Source organism: Mustelus asterias, chromosome 21 (genome assembly GCF_964213995.1).
Source record: "Mustelus asterias chromosome 21, sMusAst1.hap1.1, whole genome shotgun sequence".
Classification (NCBI taxonomy): domain Eukaryota; kingdom Metazoa; phylum Chordata; class Chondrichthyes; order Carcharhiniformes; family Triakidae; genus Mustelus; species Mustelus asterias.
The window spans coordinates 20,002,678-20,021,666 of record NC_135821.1 but is presented as its reverse complement, the minus strand read 5'-3'; the positions used below and the strand labels follow the sequence as shown (position 1 = coordinate 20,021,666).

The 18,989-nt window shown below is 49.2% G+C and overlaps 1 protein-coding gene across 1 annotated transcript in view; it reads left to right on the top strand.

The window, feature by feature from the left end:
- The first annotated feature begins 4,935 nt into the window (after positions 1-4,935).
- Positions 4,936-18,989, top strand: part of LOC144509521 (phosphomannomutase 1-like) — a 29,561-nt gene continuing 15,507 nt past the window's right edge. Inside the window, exons 1-4 of the mRNA XM_078238427.1 lie at positions 4,936-5,260; positions 10,721-10,838; positions 15,046-15,122; positions 18,053-18,144. Coding sequence (XP_078094553.1) covers positions 5,186-5,260; positions 10,721-10,838; positions 15,046-15,122; positions 18,053-18,144 — 362 coding nt within the window. The 5' untranslated portion in view covers positions 4,936-5,185. The remainder of the gene's footprint in view (positions 5,261-10,720; positions 10,839-15,045; positions 15,123-18,052; positions 18,145-18,989) is intronic.

Sequence of the window (18,989 nt, the reverse complement as noted above, 5' to 3'; positions counted from 1 at the left end):
TTGAGGTGAAGGGGATCAAAGGATATGGGGGAAAAGCAGGATCAGGCTATTACAGACAATCCTTACAGTACAGAAGGAGGCCATTCAGCCCATCGAGTCTGAACTGACTATCTGACAGAACATAACCCCATGTATTTACCCCACTAATTCTCCCTAACCTACACTCCTTGGGGCACTAAGTGGCAATTGGCATAGCCAATCCCCCTAATCTGACCATCTTTGGACACCAAGGGGCAATTTATCATGGCCAATCCACCTAATCCGCATATCTTTGGACTGTGGGAGGAAACCGGAGCACCCGGAGGAAACCCACGCAGACACGGGGAGAACGTGCAGGAACCGCACAGTCACCCAAGGCCAGAATTGAACCATGCCTCGGGGCATCCTTTCCTGCAGCTCCAACAGTTCCGACGCGCCACAGCGAAAAACCGCACCGACCTCCTCAGAAGACAAACACGGGACACAGTGGACAGGGTACCCTTCGTCGTCCAGTACTTCCCCGGAGCGGAGAAGCTACGGCATCTCCTCCGGAGCCTTCAACATGTCATTGATGAAGACAAACATCTCGCCAAGGCCATCCCCACACCCCCACTTCTTGCCTTCAAACAACCGCACAACCTCAAACAGACCATTGTCCACAGCAAACTACCCAGCCTTCAGGAGAACAGTGACCACGACACCACACAACCCTGCCACAGCAACCTCTGCAAGACGTGCCGGATCATCGACACAGATGCCATCATCTCATGTGAGAACACCATCCACCATGTACACGGTACATACTCTTGCAACTCAGCCAACGTTGTCTACCTGATACGCTGCAGGAAAGGATGTCCCGAGGCATGGTACATTGGGGAAACCATGCAGATGCTGCGACAACGGATGAATGAACACCGCTCGACAATCACCAGGCAAGACTGTTCTCTTCCTGTTGGGGAGCACTTCAGCGGTCACGGGCATTCGGCCTCTGATATTCGGGTAAGCGTTCTCCAAGGCGGCCTTCACGACACACGACGGCGCAGAGTCGCTATGCAGAAACTGATAGCCAAGTTCTGCACACATGAGGACAGCCTCAACTGGGATATTGGCTAAGAGGGAGTTGAAGAGCGAGCTTAGAAGGGCTAAAAGGGGACATGAGAAGACTTTGGCGGATAGGGTTAAAGAGAATCCTAAGGCCAAGTTCTGCACACATGAGGACAGCCTCAACTGGGATATTGGCTAAGAGGGAGTTGAAGAGCGAGCTTAGAAGGGCTAAAAGGGGACATGAGAAGACTTTGGCGGATAGGGTTAAAGAGAATCCTAAGGCGTTCTATAGGTATGTCAAGAACAGAAGGTTGGTTAGGGCAAGTTTAGGGCCAGTTATAGATGGCAGAGGGAAGTTATGTGTGGAACCGGAGGAGATTGGTGAAGCATTGAACCAATATTTCTCTTCGGTGTTCACGCAAGGGGACATGAATATAGCTGAGGAGGACACTGGGTTGCAAGGGAGTAGAATAGACAGTATTACAGTTGATAAGGAGGATGTGCAGGATATTCTGGAGGGTCTGAAAATAGATAAATCCCCTGGTCCGGATGGGATTTATCCAAGGATTCTCTGGGAGGCAAGAGAAGTGATTGCAGAGCCTCTGGCTCTGATCTTCAGGTCGTCGTTGGCCTCTGGTATAGTACCAGAAGATTGGAGGTTGGCGAATGTTGTCCCATTGTTTAAGAAGGGGAACAGAGACTTCCCCGGGAATTATAGACCGGTGAGTCTCACTTCTGTTGTCGGCAAGATGTTGGAAAAAATTATAAGGGATAGGATTTATAGTTATTTGGAGAGTAATGAATTGATAGGTGATAGTCAGCATGGTTTTGTGGCAGGTAGGTCGTGCCTTACTAACCTTATTGAGTTTTTTGAGAAAGTGACCAAGGAGGTGGATGGGGGCAAGGCAGTGGACGTGGTATATATGGATTTTAGTAAGGCGTTTGATAAGGTTCACCATGGTAGGCTTCTGCAGAAAATGCAGATGTATGGGATTGGGGGTGATCTAGGAAATTGGATCAGGAATTGGCTAGCGGATAGGAAACAGAGGGTGGTGGTTGATAGTAAATATTCATCATGGAGTGCGGTTACAAGTGGTGTACCTCAGGGATCTGTTTTGGGGCCACTGCTGTTTGTAATATTTATTAATGATCTGGATGAGGGTATAGTTGGGTGGATTAGCAAATTTGCTGATGACACCAAAGTCGGTGGTGTGGTAGACAGTGAGGAAGGGTGTCGTAGTTTGCAGGAAGACTTAGACAGGTTGCAAAGTTGGGCCGAGAGGTGGCGGATGGAGTTTAATGCGGAGAAGTGTGAGGTAATTCACTTTGGTAGGAATAACAGATGTGTTGAGTATAGGGCTAACGGGAGGACTTTGAATAGTGTGGAGGAGCAGAGGGATCTAGGTGTATGTGTGCATAGATCCCTGAAAGTTGGGAATCAAGTAGATAAGGTTGTTAAGAAGGCATATGGTGTCTTGGCGTTTATTGGTAGGGGGATTGAATTTAGGAGTCGTAGCGTTATGTTGCAACTGTACACAACTCTGGTGCGGCCGCACTTGGAGTACTGTGTGCAGTTCTGGTCCCCACATTACAGGAAGGATGTGGAGGCTTTGGAGAGGGTGCAGAGGAGGTTTACCAGGATGTTGCCTGGTATGGAGGGGAGATCCTATGAGGAGAGGCTGAGGGATTTGGGATTGTTTTCGCTGGAAAGGCGGCGGCTAAGAGGGGATCTTATTGAAACATATAAGATGATTAGAGGTTTAGATAGGGTGGATAGTGATAGCCTTTTTCCTCTGATGGAGAAATCCAGCACGAGGGGGCATGGCTTTAAATTGAGGGGGGGTAGTTATAGAACCGATGTCAGGGGTAGGTTCTTTACCCAGAGGGTGGTGAGGGATTGGAATGCCCTGCCAGCATCAGTAGTAAATGCGCCTAGTTTGGGGGCGTTTAAGAGATCCGTAGATAGGTTCATGGACGAAAAGAAATTGGTTTAGGTTGGAGGGTCACAGTTTTTTTTTTTAAACTGGTCGGTGCAACATCGTGGGCCGAAGGGCCTGTTCTGCGCTGTAATGTTCTATGTTCTATGTTCTATTGGGTTCATGTCACACTATTTGTAACCCCCACAGCTTGCCTGGACCTGCAGAGTTTCACTGGCTGTCTTGTCTGGAGACAATACACATCTTTTTAGCCTGTCTTGATGCTCTCTCCACTCACGTTGTTTGTATCTTAAAGACTTGATTAGCTGTAAGTATTCGCATTCCAACCATTATTCATGTAAATTGAGTTTGTGGCTTTATATGCCCTGTTTGTGAACAGAATTCCCACTCACCTGAAGAAGGGGCTTGGAGCTCCGAAAGCTTGTGTGGCTTTTGCTACCAAATAAACCTGTTGGACTTTAACCTGGTGTTGCTAAACTTCTTACTGTGTTCACCCCAGTCCAACGCCGGCATCTCCACATCAATGCACCCTAACCAGTATGACTTTCGGAATGTGGCAGGAAACAGGAGCACCCGGAGGAAACCCACGTAGAGAAGGGGAGAACGTGTAGACTCCGCACAGTGACCTAAGCCAGGAATTGAACCTGGGTCCCTGACACTGTGAGGCAGCGGTGCTAACCACTGTGCCACAGGATCACCCACCCTGCAGATGCTGGAATCTGAAACAAAAACAGAAAATGCTGGAAAATCTCAGCAGGTCTGACCCAACATCTGTGGAGAGTGAATAGTGTGAGTGGCACACTATCTCTAATCCCCACAGCTTGCCTGGACCTGCAGAGTCTCACTGGCTGTCCTGTCTGGAGACAATACACATCTCTTTAACCTGTGCTTAACGCTCTCTCCACTCACATTGTCTGTACCTTAAAGACTTGATTAGTTGTAAGTATTCGCATTCCAACCATTATTCATGTAAATTGAGTTTGTGTCTTTATATGCCCTGTTTGTGAACAGAATTCCCACTCACCTGAAGAAGGGGCTTAAGGCTCCGAAAGCTAGTGGCTTTTGCTACCAAATAAACCTGTTGGTCTTTAACCTGGTGTTGTTAGACTTCTTACAGAGTGAATAGAGCCAACGTTTCAAGTCTGGGTAACCCTCGTCAGGGCGCTTTCCAAGTGGATATTTTTATTCTTGCTTAGCTGGGAAAACACAAAAAAAAAGGAGGTTTGGCACGTTTTGTAAAGGCGCTGAGGATGTGAGAGAGGGGGTGAGAGGTGCTGGGGCTACAGCACCATCCTGTACATTTGCTGCAGATCAATAATTCGGTCCCAGCTGTCCAGTGACCCTTCCTGACAGTGTGTGTGTGAGAGAGAGAGAGAGAGAGGGGGGGGAGCAAAAAGGACTGAGCTTGGCCCTGCTGCCTCATGTAGTTGAATAGTCAGGCCTCACAGTGGACATGATATTAGGAGGGTGACCAATCCCACTGTAACCACCAGGACTCTGCCTCCCAGTGGGGGGGGGAGGGAGGAATTTACATCTCTAAAGGTTAAGCTTGCAATTGGCAAAATATGAGCTGGGGATATTAACTTTTGGAAGAATTCCAGGAAGCAGTAAGTATTCTGTTGGGGAACAAAATATTCCTCGCCAGGGACCCCAAGGTACTTTCTTTTGATGGCAGTTGTCCATCTCTGACTGCCCTGAAGAGGGGCTGGAAATGGATTTTAGTAAAAATCTCCAAAGCACTTTTATTCTGCCGCTGTTTGTTTGCTGGGTCAAGCTTTGACTTCCTCCCAGCTTTTAAGCGCAGCCTTTGCCTTTATTTCCTGCCTCTGGGTGTTGTGTACAGGAGCCTCCCTCTTTACACTGTTGCCCTATCTCTCTGCCTCTACCTACCTCTGTCTCTCTCTCTCTGCCCCTATTTCTCTCTCTTTCTCTCTATATCTTTCTCTTTATCTCTATCTCTTTCTCTATCTCTCTCTTTATCTCTCTCTCTATCTCTGTCCCAATCTATCTTTCTCTCTTTATCTCTCTCTCTATCTCTGCCCCAATCTCTCTCTATCTCTCTCTCTGTCCCAATCTCTCTCTCTCTCTCTCCTACGTGTCTAGAAGCCACAATAGCAATGTGATCACTGTCGTCAATTCCAGTAGGTGTCACTTTCGAAATCTCCGGCTGAGCCCCGGGCGGGCTGGATCCAGCAGCCGGGCAGAGAGAGGCTGTGGCTGGGGGAATGGGTGAGAGGCAGCGGGAACCGCACACACTGTGCCTCTTTGATGTGGATGGCACCCTGACTGCAGCCAGGCAGGTAAGGGGGGGGGGGGGGGGGTGGTAAGGGGGGGGGGGGGGGTAAGATCAAGGTCACCCCTTGGCCGCTAGGATCTCACTGGCACTGTCCAACTTTTCATAGAAAGAAATGCACTGAATGCGAGCTCCCCTTGCTGTATGTGTGTGTGTGTGTGTTTATGTGTATGTCTGTGTGTTTGTGTGCGTGTCTGTATGTGTGTCTGTGTGTTTGTGTCTGTCTGTGTGTGTCTCTGTGTGTGTGTGTTTGTGTCTCTGTGTGTCTATGTGTATGTCTGTGTTTGTGTGTGTGTCTGTATGTCTGTCTGTGTCTATGTGTGTGTGTGTGTTTGTGTCTCTGTGTGTCTGTCTGTGTCTATGTGTGTGTGTGTCTGTGTGTGTGTGTGAGTGAATGTGTGTGTATGTGTGTGTGTGATTGAGTGTGAGTATGTGTGTGTGTGTATGTGTGAGTATATGTGTCTGTGCGTGTGTGTATGAGTGAGTGTCTGAGTGTGAGTGTGTGTGTATGAGTGAGTGTCTGAGTGTGTGTGTGTGTGTGTATGTGTGAGTGAGTGAGTGTGTATGTGTGAGTGTGAGTGAGTGAGTGAGTGAGTGAGTGTGTGTGTGAGTGAGTGTGTGAGTGTGTGAGTGAGTGTGTGAGTGAGTGTGTGAGTGAGTGTGTGAGTGTGTGAGTGAGTGTGTGTATGTGTGAGTGAGTGTGTGTATGTGTGAGTGAGTGTGAGTGTGTATGTGTGAGTGTATGTGTGTGTTGTGTACATTCCTGTCGACTGTGGGAATTGGCTCCGGAGGGAATTTGAAACACACACTTTCCGAGTGCAGCTTTGTCACGGATCCGCCAGCAGCTTCGCTCTGCTCAGGCATTACTCTGATTTTTTTAAAGGGCTAAGTTTTTATGTGGAGAGGGCTGGCAAGCAAAGGGGAGGGCGGTACTGATGTGGTAAACGGTACACAGTCCTCTGGAGAATTGCGTTCAGTCTGCACACTGTGTTCCAGCCAGGATATAGTGACCTTTGGAAGGGAGGGCATTGTAGATTTACCAGCATAATCCTGTGGTCAAAGGGCTATTTTAGGAGGACACCTTACTCAGACTGGGCTTGGATTATTAGTCAAGTAACATCACCACTAGACCACCATCCCCACCCGGACTCTTGAATCTTGAAGGTTAAGGGGTGATCTAATTAAAGTCTTTAAGATGATTAAAAGATTTGATAGTTCCTCTCTCTATCTATTCTATTGGAGAGCCCAGAACAGGAGATCCTTAAGATTGGAGAGAGGCGGTTCAGAAGCAATGTCGGGAAGTGAGTCTCGTACAGAGGGCATCGGGAACCTGTAACTCTACCCAAAATACACCTGTCGAGACTGAGAGTCAGTTAAATCGATTGATAGGTTTTGGTTATTTACTCATTCTTTCATGGGATGTGGGCGTCGCTGGCTGGACCAGCATTTGTGAGTGAGTGTGTATCCCTAATTGCCCCTTGAACTGAGTGTCTCGCTCGGCCATTTCAGAGGGCAGTTGAGAGTCAACCACATAGTGTAGGTTAGATGGGCTTTAGATTGGTTTCACAGGTCGGCGCAACATTGAGGGCCGAAGGGCCTGTACTGCGCTGTAATGTTCTATGTTGCTGTGGCTCTGGAGTCACATGTAGGCCAGACCGGGTAAGGACGGCAGATTTCCTTCCCTAAAGGGACATTAGTGAACTAGTTTTTACAGAAAACTCTTTTTAAAAAACACAATGACATTTTAATGGCCACCATTTGTGCATTTAACTCCTAATTTTTATTAGTTGAATTTAAGCTCCACCAGCTGTTATGGTGGGATTTGAACCTCCATTCCCAGGACCCGGGATTACTAGCCCAGTTTCTTACCAATACTCCATCATCTCTTAATGTATCGAGCTGGGAAGAGTGATACAGATCACCGAGAATCTCATTTCCCCAAGGATTAAATAGTCATCTCAAAATTGCTTGATTCCTGAATCACGGTGGCACAGTGATTAGCGCTGCTGCCTCACAGTGGCAGGGACCCCCGGGTTCGATTCCCGTCTTGGGGGTCACTGTCTGTGTGGAGTTTGCACATTCTCTCCGTGGGTTTCCTCCGGGTGCTCCGGTTTCCTCCCACACTCCAAAGATGCGTGTGTTAGGGGGATTGGCCATGCTCAATTGCCCCTTAGTGTCAGGGCGATTAGTGGGGTAAATGCGTGGGGCTAAAGGGAAAGGACCAGGTTGGGATTGTAGTCAGTGCAGACTCGATGGGCTGAAAGGCCTCCTTTTACACTGTAGGATTCATGATTAATGAATTTTCCCCCTCTTCATTTGAATCCTATATTTTAAAAATTAAATTGTAGAGTTTGATTGCTTTTTGTTGGCTACTCAAATATGAAACAAGTCATTCGCCCTGAAGCATTGCTCCCAGTTAGTACGAAACCTGAAGGACATGCCTGGGCTCCGATGGTGTCCTTGATTCACAGGCCACTTACTCACTCACCTCTGCCTGAAGCTGAGGGAAGGGGGGACATAGAAACATAGAAGATAGGAGCAGGAGGAGGCCATTCGGCCCTTCGAGCCTGCTCCGCCATTCATCACAATCATGGCTGATCGTCCAACTCAATAGCCTAATCCTGCTTTCTCCCCATAACCTTTGATCCCATTCGCCCCAAGTGCTATATCCAGCCGCCTCTTGAATACATTCAATGTTTTGGCATCAACTACTTCCTGTGGTAATGAATTCCACAGGCTCACCGCTCTTTGGGTGAAGAAATATCTCCTCATCTCCACCCTAAATGGTCTACCCTGAATCCTCAGACTGTGACCCTTGGTTTTGGACTCCCCCACCATCGGGAACATCCTCCCTGCAATGACTGTCACCCCTGTCGCTGCCACACTGGCCTCCCACACACTGTGCTATGATCCCCCACCAGAGTAACTGGCCAGGATCTCCCTGTCTATACTTAAAATCTGAGCTAATCAGAACATGGAGAGGAGTCCAACAATCAGACAACTGCAAAAACACCAGGCTCAACGTAAGAGCAATGTTGGGAAGGCACAGGACTGATTGGCTGGGATGTTTCCTGGGATGAGGGAGTTACAATTACAAGGAGAGATTTGAAAAGTTACAATGATTTCCATTGGCTTTTGCGAAGGTGACGCAATGGTTAGCACTGCTGCCTCACAGCGCCAGGGACGCGGGTTCGATACCCGGCTTGGGTGACGAGCTGTGCAGAGTCTGCACATTCTCCCCGTGTCTGCGTGGGTTTCCTCTGGGTGCTCCGGTTTCCTCCCACACTCCAAAGATGTGTGGGTTAGGTGGATTGGCCGTGCTAAACAACCCCTCAGTGTCAGGGAAATTAGCAGGGTAAATACACGGGGTTACAGGCCTTGATGGGATGTTGGTGCAGGCTCGATGGGCTGAAAAGCCTCCTGCTGCACTGGAGGGGATTCCAAATTCTAAGATTGAGATCTTCATTTCTTCCAAAAGTGTAATGTGGCAGCCCCAAACTCCCTACATTCACTTCTGAAACAGAATGCCATGGGCCCAAGCCCCATATCCAGAAAGGTACGCACAAACTGCAGTGCTGAGGGGGTGCTGTATTGTCAGAGGTGCCATCTTTTGGATCAGATAGATGTGAATGACCCCATGGCATTATCTAAAAAAAAAACAGGGGAGTTCCTCATGACTAATGTTTAAACCCTCAATAAACATCACTTGTGGGGGGGGGGGGAAGAGGGAAGCATAAATGACCTGGGTCAATATGTCATTGCCGCTTGTGGGAGCTTGCTGTGCACAAATTGGCCCTATTACCATTTGCATAACAAAATGCTTATTGGGTGTGATATCCTGAGGTTGTTTTTTTTTAATGGGATGTGGGGGTCACTGGCTGGGCCAGCATTTATTGCCCATCCCTAATTGCCCCTTGAGAAGGTGGTGGTGAGCCACTGTCTTCAACCACTCCAGTCCCTGTGGCGAAGTCATGGTGGATTGTTTCCATTGCTGCATGGTGGATTGTTTCCATTGCTGCATGGTGGATTGTTTCCATTGCTGCATCGAGTCTGCCTCCTGATCCGTCTCACCTATTGTCACTCCAGTGGTGTAGAGGTATTGTCACTGCACTTGTAATCCAGAGAGCCAGGAGAATGGTCTGGGGACGCAGGATTCGAATCCCACCTGGAATTTGAATTCAACAACGAATCTGGAATTAAAAGTCCCATGAAACCATTGTTGATTGTCATAAAAAGTGAGATTTTGCAAGCCCAGGCAAGTTATGGGGGTTCATGTCACACTATCTGTAACCCCCACAACTTGCCTGGGCTTGCAAAATCTCACTAACTGTCCCAGCTGGAGACGATACACATCTCTTTAACCTGTGCTTAACCCTCTCTCCACTCACATTGTCCGTACCTTTAAGACTTGATTACCTGTAAAGACTCGCATTCCAACCATTATTTTGTAAATTGAGTTTGTGTCTTTATATGCCCTGTTTGTGAACAGAACTCCCACTCACCTGATGAAGGAGCAGCGCTCCGAAAGCTAGTGGCGTTTGCTACCAAATAAACCTGTTGGACTTTAACCTGGTGTTGTGAGACTTCTTGCTGTGAAGCAGCAGTGCTAATTACTGTGTCACTGAGTTCATTGAGTGTATTTGAGACAGAGATGGATAGGTTCTTGCTTGGTAAGGTGATCAAAGGTTACGGGGAAAAAGGTGAGAGAATGGGGTTGAGAAACATATCATTGAATGGTGGAGCAGATTCGATGGGCCAAATGGCCTAATTCTGCTCCTATATCTTATGGTCTACTTGCGATTCCAGACCCACAGCAATGTGGTTGACTCTTAAATTCTGTAATAAGTCCTCAGAGGCAGAAGTCCCTTCATCAAAATCCCTATATTTACAAGTCTAATAACAGCATACAGAGTGCTTTCAGTTAGCTGTTTACACTAGGTCAACACCGCAAACTGCCGGCTCCAAGTGGAGAAGATCTGCAAGAAGAATGCGCATATCAACACAGACATCAAGTTTCTACAAAGATGCAAGAAAGATACCGAATGTGTTTACCCCAGTCCAACGCCGGCATCTGTACATCATGTTTCCACTAGGAGTCCCAGAGGAACTGACACTCCTGGTTAAATACAAAGCAAGAGGCTCCCTGATTGGCCCATCAATTTGGCCCTTAGTCGAAGAGTTCATATTCTAACGGGCCTGCTCCAATTGCCTGATTAAAGTCGTTAAAAACTCCTTCAGTGATAGTCAATAAATGCTGGCCCAGCCAGTGACACCCACATCCCAGTGTTGAATAAAAGGAACTCCAATTGAGATCAAAAGCCCCAGCTGATTTCTGACAATCGCAAGCTAAATGGAGAAACCATGAGAGATCCCAATCCCCACAAACCCCAACGCCGCAACACCAGTCGGAATCAGCACCCCCACTCCCCCCACACTTCTCATTTTCTCCCCCCTGTCTCTCTCGCAGAAAATCGCGCCTGAACTGGACGAGTTTTTCCAGCAGCTGAGGAAGAAGGTGAAGATTGGTGTTGTGGGAGGTTCCGATTACATCAAGATAGCTGAGCAGCTGGGGGAAGGAGAGGAAGGTGAGTCTCGGGGCTTTGGGTGTGGAGGTGTGAAGCAGGGAGCAGTGTTCTCGGGATCGCCTGGTCATCTTTCCCAATGCATGGCACTTCTGAATTTTCTTTGCCACTGTTATAGAAACATAGAAAACTACAGCACAAAACAGGCCCTTTGGCCCCACAAGTTGTGCCGAATATATCCCTACCTTTTAGGCCTACCTATAACCTTCCATCCTATTAAGTCCCATGTACTCATCCAGGAGTCTCTTAAAAGACCCTATTGAGTTTGCCTCCACCACCACTGACAGCAGCCGATTCCACTCGCCCACCACCCTGTGTGTGAAAAACTTCCCCCTAACATCTCCCCTGTACCTACCCCCCAGCAGCTTAAACCTGTGTCCTCTCGTAGCAGCCATTTCCACCCTGGGAAAAAGCCCCTGAGAGTCCACCCGACCTATGCCTCTCAACATCTTATATACCTCTATTAGGTCTCCTCTCATCCTACGTCTCTCCAAGGAGAAAAGACCAAGCTCCCTCAGCCTATCCTCATAAGGCATGCCACTCAATCCAGGCAACATCCTTGTAAATCTCCTCTGCACTCTTTCAATCTTTTCCACATCCTTCCTGTAATGAGGTGACCAGAACTGAGCACAGTACTCCAAGTGGGGTCTGACGAGGGTCTTATATAGCTGCATCATTAACCCCGGACTCCTAAACTCAATCCCTCGATTGATAAAGGCCAGCACACCATACGCCTTCTTAACCACCTCCTCCACCTGCGGGGCTGATTTTAGAGTCCTATGGACCCGGACCCCAAGGTCCTTCTGATCCTCTACCGTACTAAGAGTCTTTCCCTTTATATTGTACTCCTTCATCCCATTCGACCTGCCAAAATGGACCACTACGCATTTATCTGGGTTGAAGTCCATCTGCCACTTGTCCGCCCAGTCTTGCATCCTATCTATGTCCCTCTGTAACTTCTGACATCCCTCCAGACTATCCACAACCCCACCAACCTTCGTGTCGTCGGCAAACTTACCAACCCATCCCTCCACTTCCTCATCCAGGTCATTTATGAAAATGACAAACAGCAAGGGTCCCAGAACAGATCCCTGGGGCACACCACTGGTGACCGACCTCCAATTAGAAAAAGACCCATCTATACACACTCTCTGCCTCCTTTGGGCAAGCCAGTTCTGGATCCACAGGGCAGCAGCCCCTTGGATCCCATGCCGTCTCACTTGGTTATGGTTCAGGTCAGAAACTCCAAAGGGATTTATGAAGTCAGAGGCTAGGAATACTGTGGCGAGTAACTCACCTCCTGACTCCCCAAAACCTGTCCACCATCTACAGGGCACAAGTCAGGAGTGTGATGGAATACTCCCCACTTGCCTGGATGGGTGCAGCTCCAACAACACTCAAGAAGCTCAACACCATCCAGGACAAAGCATCCCGCTTGATTGGCACCACATCCACATATATTCAATTCCTGCACAACCGACGCTCAATAGCAGCAGTGTGTACCATCTACAAGATGCACTGCAGCAATTCACCAAAGATCCTTAGACAGCACCTTCCAAACCCACGACCACTTCCATCTAGAAGGACAAGGGCAGCAGATACATGGGAACACCACCACCTGCAAGTTCCCCTCCAAGCCGCTCACCATCCTGACTTGGAAAGATATCACCGTTCCTTCGCAGTCACTGGGTCAAAATCCGCAAATTCCCTCCCTAACGGCATTGTGGGTCAACCCACAGCACGCGACTGCAGCGATTCAAGAAGGCAGCTCACCACCACCTTCTGAAGGGCAACTAGGGATGGGCAATAAATGCTGGCCAGCCAGCGACACCCATGTCCCACGAATGAATAAAAAAAATGAAGCCCGCCTAATTCATAAGTTTTGCATTTTGAATTTGGCTGGGATAAGCATGAGATGTTCCACTTCAAGTGTGATCCAAAAGACCCATTCGGGAGCTTTTATTAGAAAGTTTATTTAAGAATATAGTTAACATGTATAACAAGAAAATTAGCAAGAACTTTTATCAATTACAACCAAGAAACAAAATAACTAATAATGTATAACTCTTAATGAATATCTCTAACGTGTTCTAATTAAAACCAAAACCCATAGACTATAAAAATCCCTTTTCATAGGTTTAACACAGCACAGACTACTGCTCACGTGTAGGAATGGCTGCTCCCTAAACTTTTGTTTAGATGAAAAAGGTGCAATGATTTCAGCTGATCCTTCTGTCTGCAAAGGACAGGGCATTGTGTGTGAATATGTAGCTTCTAACTCCTGCAAACCCGAGCCCAACTGACAACCGTAAATTGGTTGTCAGCGTAATCAGGATAGTTTAGCAAACATCGTCAAATCATGGAATCGCACCCAATGTCAGACACTAAGGGTGGCACGGTAGCACAGTGGTTAGCACTGCTGCCCCACAGCTCCAGGGGTTCGATTCCCGGCTTGGGTGACAATCTGTGTGGAATGTGCACATTCTCCCCGTGTCTGCGTGGGTTTCCTCCGGGTGCTCTGGCTTCCTCCCACATTCCAAAGATGTGCGCGTTGGGTGCATTGGCCGTGTTAAATTGCCCCTTGGTGTCCCGGGATGTGTAGGTTAGTGGGATAAATATGTGGGATCACGGAGATAGGGCCCGGGTGGGATTGTTGTCGATGCTGTCGACTCAGTGGGCCGAATGGCCTCTTTCTGCACTGTAGGGTTTCTATGATTTCTATGAGTATGTTTTGGGTACAGTCGGTGCTTTGCCTGTTGTGACTATCCATAGGGAGGCGCTGTTGGATATGATCCGCCTTCATTGGGATGTACCTGGCATCACACCAGCATTGAAATTCACACTGTTTACTTGTGTGATTGACAGAATGTTCTTTTAGCTTGATGGCAGCATCCTGTTTCGATTTGTGTTGCTGCTGCATTGCAACAGCGTGAAGCAACTAACTTCATCCTTCGCTCCAGTGTTTCAGATACTTTACCCTTCCAGGGTCAGCCGAGGTAGACTGGGCATTTTCGGGACTGAAAGTGGCGGCCTTCGGCAAGTTAGCGCAAGATACAGAGAGTGATGATCTGATTAGGGTGGTCACCATCCCACAGGGTGGCTTTGATACCTCCCGAATTCAGCATCGAGCTGGCTTGCTGAGCAAGTGGCCCGGGTCCTATTTACAATGTGGCCTGGTCTGGAGGTATGAGGAGAGGTTGGGTAAACTCGGATTGTTTTCACTGGAAAGACGGAGGCTGAGGGGAGACCTGATAGAGGGTCTACAAAATGATGAGAGGCACAGACAGGGTGGATAGTCAGGGGCTTTTCCCCAAGGGTGGAAGTGTCAATTACAAGGGGGCACAGGTTCAAGGTGAGACGGGGAAAGTTTAAGGGAGATGCGTGGGGGAAGTTTTGCATTGACTCCCTGACAAAGCATCTTGCCCACCACCCCCCGCCCCCCCCATCCCTGTAGCTCCCTGCATTTACCCCCGCTAATCCCCCTAACCTCCATCCAACCCTCATCTTGGGACAGCAAGGGGCAATTTAGCACGGCCAATGCACCTAAACCCGCACATCTTTGGACTGTGGGAGGAAACCGGAGCACCCGGAGGAAACCCACGCAGACACGGGGAGAAAGTGCAAACTGCACACAGTGACCCAAGGTCGGAATTGAACACGTGAGCAGTAGTCTGTGCTGTGTTAAACCTATGAAAAGGGATTTTTATAGTCTATGGGTTTTGGTTTTAATTAGAACACGTTAGAGATATTCATTAAGAGTTATACATTATAGTAGTTATTTTGTTTCTTGGTTGTAATTGATAAAAGTTCTTGCTAATTTTCTTGTTATACATGTTAACTATATTCTTAAATAAACTTTCTAATAAAAGCTCCCGAATGGGTCTTTTGGATCACACTTGAAGTGGAACATCTCATGCTTATCCCAGCCAAATTCAAAATGCAAAACTTATGAATTAGGCGGGCTTCATTTTTTTTATTCATTCGTGGGACATGGGTGTCGCTGGCTGGCCGTGAGGTAGCAGTGCTAACCCACTGTGCCATGGAGTATTTATGTCTTGAGTTGTGAGTATTCAGAAGGAAGGGAGTCTTCCTCCTTCGGCCGTTCCTCTGCCCTCCAGCCAGAGGAGGATGTCCAGGGTCTGGTCTGATCTGAGTTGCTGTACCCCCCGCCCCCCCCAACGCTTACCCACCTCTCCGTTCCTTCCTGCAGTCATTCAGAAATTCGATTACGTCTTTGCTGAAAATGGAACAGTCCAGTACCGAGACGGGAAATTCATCACAAAGGAGGTAAGAGCATAAATCACCCAAGGGGTGCCTGGGGGAAGGTGGGACAGTCATATCACAGCTAACCACAGCTCTGGACTCTGAAGCCATCAAAGGACACGGGGAGAGTGCGGGGCAATGGCACCAAGTTAGAGGATCAGCCGCGATTATGTAGAACGGCAGAGCAGGCTCGAACAGCCGATAACTGCCTCCTAATTTCAATGTTACTGTGCCTCACTGCGGCACACAGTTTCTTAAGTCACAGAAGGAGGCTATTCAGCCCATTGAATCTGCACCAACTCCCTGACAGAGCATCTTACCCAGCCCCACCACCCCCCTCCCCCATAATCCGATACATTTACTCCTGCAAATCCCCCTAACCTACATCTAACCCTAACCTTGGGCCCCCGGGGGGCTATTTAGCAGGGCCAATCCACCCAACCCACACAAGTAACTTCATCCAAAATCAGAAAATGCTATAATATTACTGAGAAGGGTGACATGAGGCCAAGGCTTTTAGTCTGGCCTATTGAGGACAAATACTACTCTCCTGTAGTATAAATTGTTGTGAGAGCTTGAGATTTGACATTTGGGGGTGGCACAGTGGTTAGCACTGCTGCCTCACAGCACCAGGGACCCGGGTTCGATTCCCAGCTCGGGTCACTGTCTGTGTGGAGTCTGCACGTTCTCCCCGTGTCTGCGTGGGTATCCTCCGGGTGCTCCGGTTTCCGCCCACACTCCAAAGGGGTTAGGTAGATTGGCCGTGCTAAATTGACCCTTAGTGTCCAATGTGTAGATAAGCGGGGTAAATATGTGGGGTTATGGGGATAGGGCCTGGGTGAGATGCTCTATAACGGAGTCAGTGCAGACGCAGTGGGCTGAATGGCCTCGTGCACTGTAGGGATTCTGATCCACTTTGTCTGTCAGCTGCCATCAGACGCAGATGATCGGTCAGCAGCGAGAGAGAGGCAGCATCTGTTTGGAAAAAGGAGGGTGTGCAGGGTGGGAGCACACACAGTTTTGGACTGTGCACATGGTGGGAGTGCGCGCGCAGGGTGGGAGTGCGCGCGCAGGGTGGGAGCGCGCGCAGGGTGGGAGCGCGCGCAGGGTGGGAGTGCGCACAGGGTGGGAGTACGCGCAGGGTGGGAGCACTCGCCTCACAGACCTTCAACTCAGCTGTGACGCAGTCTGCAGTCGAATAGCTGATAAAGACTCACATAAAAAACTGTTTTAGTTCCTGGATTAAAAAACAAAAAAAAGGTTAAAACTGACTGGACAGGATTCTGAAACAGAACGTGGGTGACGGGGAGACGGAACGTCAGAGGTAATATCTGATTTGTGGCATAGTTGGTCAACATATTGTGTCAGAGTTTTAACAACACCAGGTTAAAGTCCAACAGGTTTATTTGGTAGCAAATACCATTAGCTTTCGGAGCACTGCTCCTTCGTCAGATGGAGTGGAAATCTGCTCTCAAACTGGGCACAGAGACACAATCTCCACATCACAACATATTGTGTACGGAGCCTATAGAATCTATAGGCTGCTAGCAACATGGTCTGTACAAAACAGAGAGGATTGGGACATAAAGATCAGAAGCAGTATGGAATCGATTGAATGCAGGCGCTGTAGAGAATGTGGCAGATGCAGCAAGTGTATGGGGAGCAGGGTGGGGAAATGTGATCTCTGTGTGGAGCCTGACGCAGGCTGATGGGCCGAATGGCCCACGTTCCCCATTGTGACACATTCTGGTGTTTCACCAGAAATTAATGAGAGGAAATTGAGCAACACAAATCCGGCTGGAATGTGTGAAGCTGCCCCGGTCACTCCGCTCTTTAATTGTAATGTTGCTGTGGAGATGCCGGCGTTGGACTGGGGGTGGGCACAGTAAGTCGTCTGCATTAGGTTAAAGCACAACAGGTTTATTTGGTACACGAGCTTTCGGAGCACTGCCCCTTCATCAGGTGAGTGAAGAGTTTCGTTCACAAACAGGGCAAATACAGACACAGACTCAATTACAAGCTAATGTTTGGAATGGGAGTCTTCACAGGTAATCAAGTCTTAAAGGTACAGACACACGACAGCGCAGAGTCGCTGAGCAGAGACTGATAGCCAAGTTCCGCACACATGAGGACGGCCTCAACCGGGATCTTGGGTTCATGTCACACTACCTGTAACCCCCACGACATGCCTGGGCTTGCAAAATCTCACTAACTGTCCTGTCTGAAGACAATACACATCTCTTTAACCTGTGCTTAACCCTCTCTCCACTCACACTGTCTGTACCTGTAAAGACTCGCATTCCAACCATGATCTTGTAATTGAGTTTGTGTCTCTATATACCCTGTTTGTGAAACCCAACTCTTCACTCACCTGATGAAGGAGCAGCGCTCCGAAAGCTAGTGGCTTGTGCTACCAAATAAACCTGTTGGACTTTAACCTGGTGTTGTGAGACTTCTTACTGTATCTTTAATTGTACAGCACGTTCAACTTTCAGATTCCTATTTAACCAAAATACTCTCTCCCCCTCCCCTCCTTCCCTCACTCCCACCCCCTCTCCCTCTCCCACCCCCACCCTCTCCCTCCCCCACCACCCTCTCCCCTCCTCTCCCATCCCCACCCCTTCCCCTTCTCTCACTCCCCACACCCTCCCCACCCCTCCCTTCCCTCCTCCACACCCTCCCCTCCTCTCCCACCCCCACCCCCTCCCTCCTCCTCTCCCCCCCCACCCCCTCCCCCCTCCTCTCCCTCTCCCACCCCCTCCCCCTCCACCCCCTCCTCTCCCTCTCCCATCCCCTCTCCCCTCCTCTCCTTCTCCCACCCCCTCCCCCTCCACCCCACACGCCCCTCCTCTCCCTCCCCACCCCCTTCCTCCTCTCCCTCCCCCACCTCCACCTCCCCCTCTCTTTCCCCTTTCACCCCCCCCCCCACCCCTCAATCTGTTTGGGGTTGCCAGGCGATCCAGAACTGTCTGGGTGAAGAGTTGCTGCAGGAGCTGATCAACTTCTGCCTCCGTTACATGGCCATCATTAAACTGCCCAGAAAGAGGTAACAAAACACAACAGTGCGGGGGGGGGGAGGGAGTGAGTGTGTGGGAGGGGCGGGGGGGGGGGCAATGACGGTGGGAGGGGGGCCATGGATGGGTTACTGGGGCTGGGGGTTGTTAGTCTCAGTAATGAATCCATTGTCGGAAAAACTCATCCGGTTTACTAAGGTCCTTTAGGGAAGGAAATCTGCCGTCCTTACCCGGTCTGGCCTACATGTGACTCCAGAGCCAATGTGGTTGATTCTCAACTGCCCTCTGAAAGGCCAGTGAGACACTCAGTTCGAGGGGTAATTACGGATGGGTAACAAACACTGGCCCAGCCAGCGACACCCATGCCCCATGAAAGAATAAGAGATGTAAATACAAACCCTTCTGCCTGTCGAAAGGTCAGACTGACATCAGTCAGTTCACTCATAGAATCCTTACAGTGCTCAAGGAGGCCATTCGGCCCATTGAGCCTGCACCGACTCTCAGAAAGAACACGCTACCCAGGCCCCCTCCCCTCTGCCCTATCCCCATAATCCTGTATTTACCATGGCTAATCCACCTCGCCGACACATCTTGGCACACTCAGGGCAGGCTTTTCCGGCCGCACTCACCCCAAGACCGGAAAATCCCACCTATGGTCAACGGACCTTTGCACGGCCATTCCATTCGCTACAATTCCCGTGGCGGGACGGAAAAATTCCACCCCATGTTCAATTTTATCATGGCCAATCCACCTAACCGGCACACCATTGGAGTGTGGGAGGAAAACGGAGCACCCGGAGGAAACCCGCGCAGACACAGGGAGAATGTGCAGACTCCACACAGACAGTGACGCAAGTGGGAATCGAACCCAGGTCCC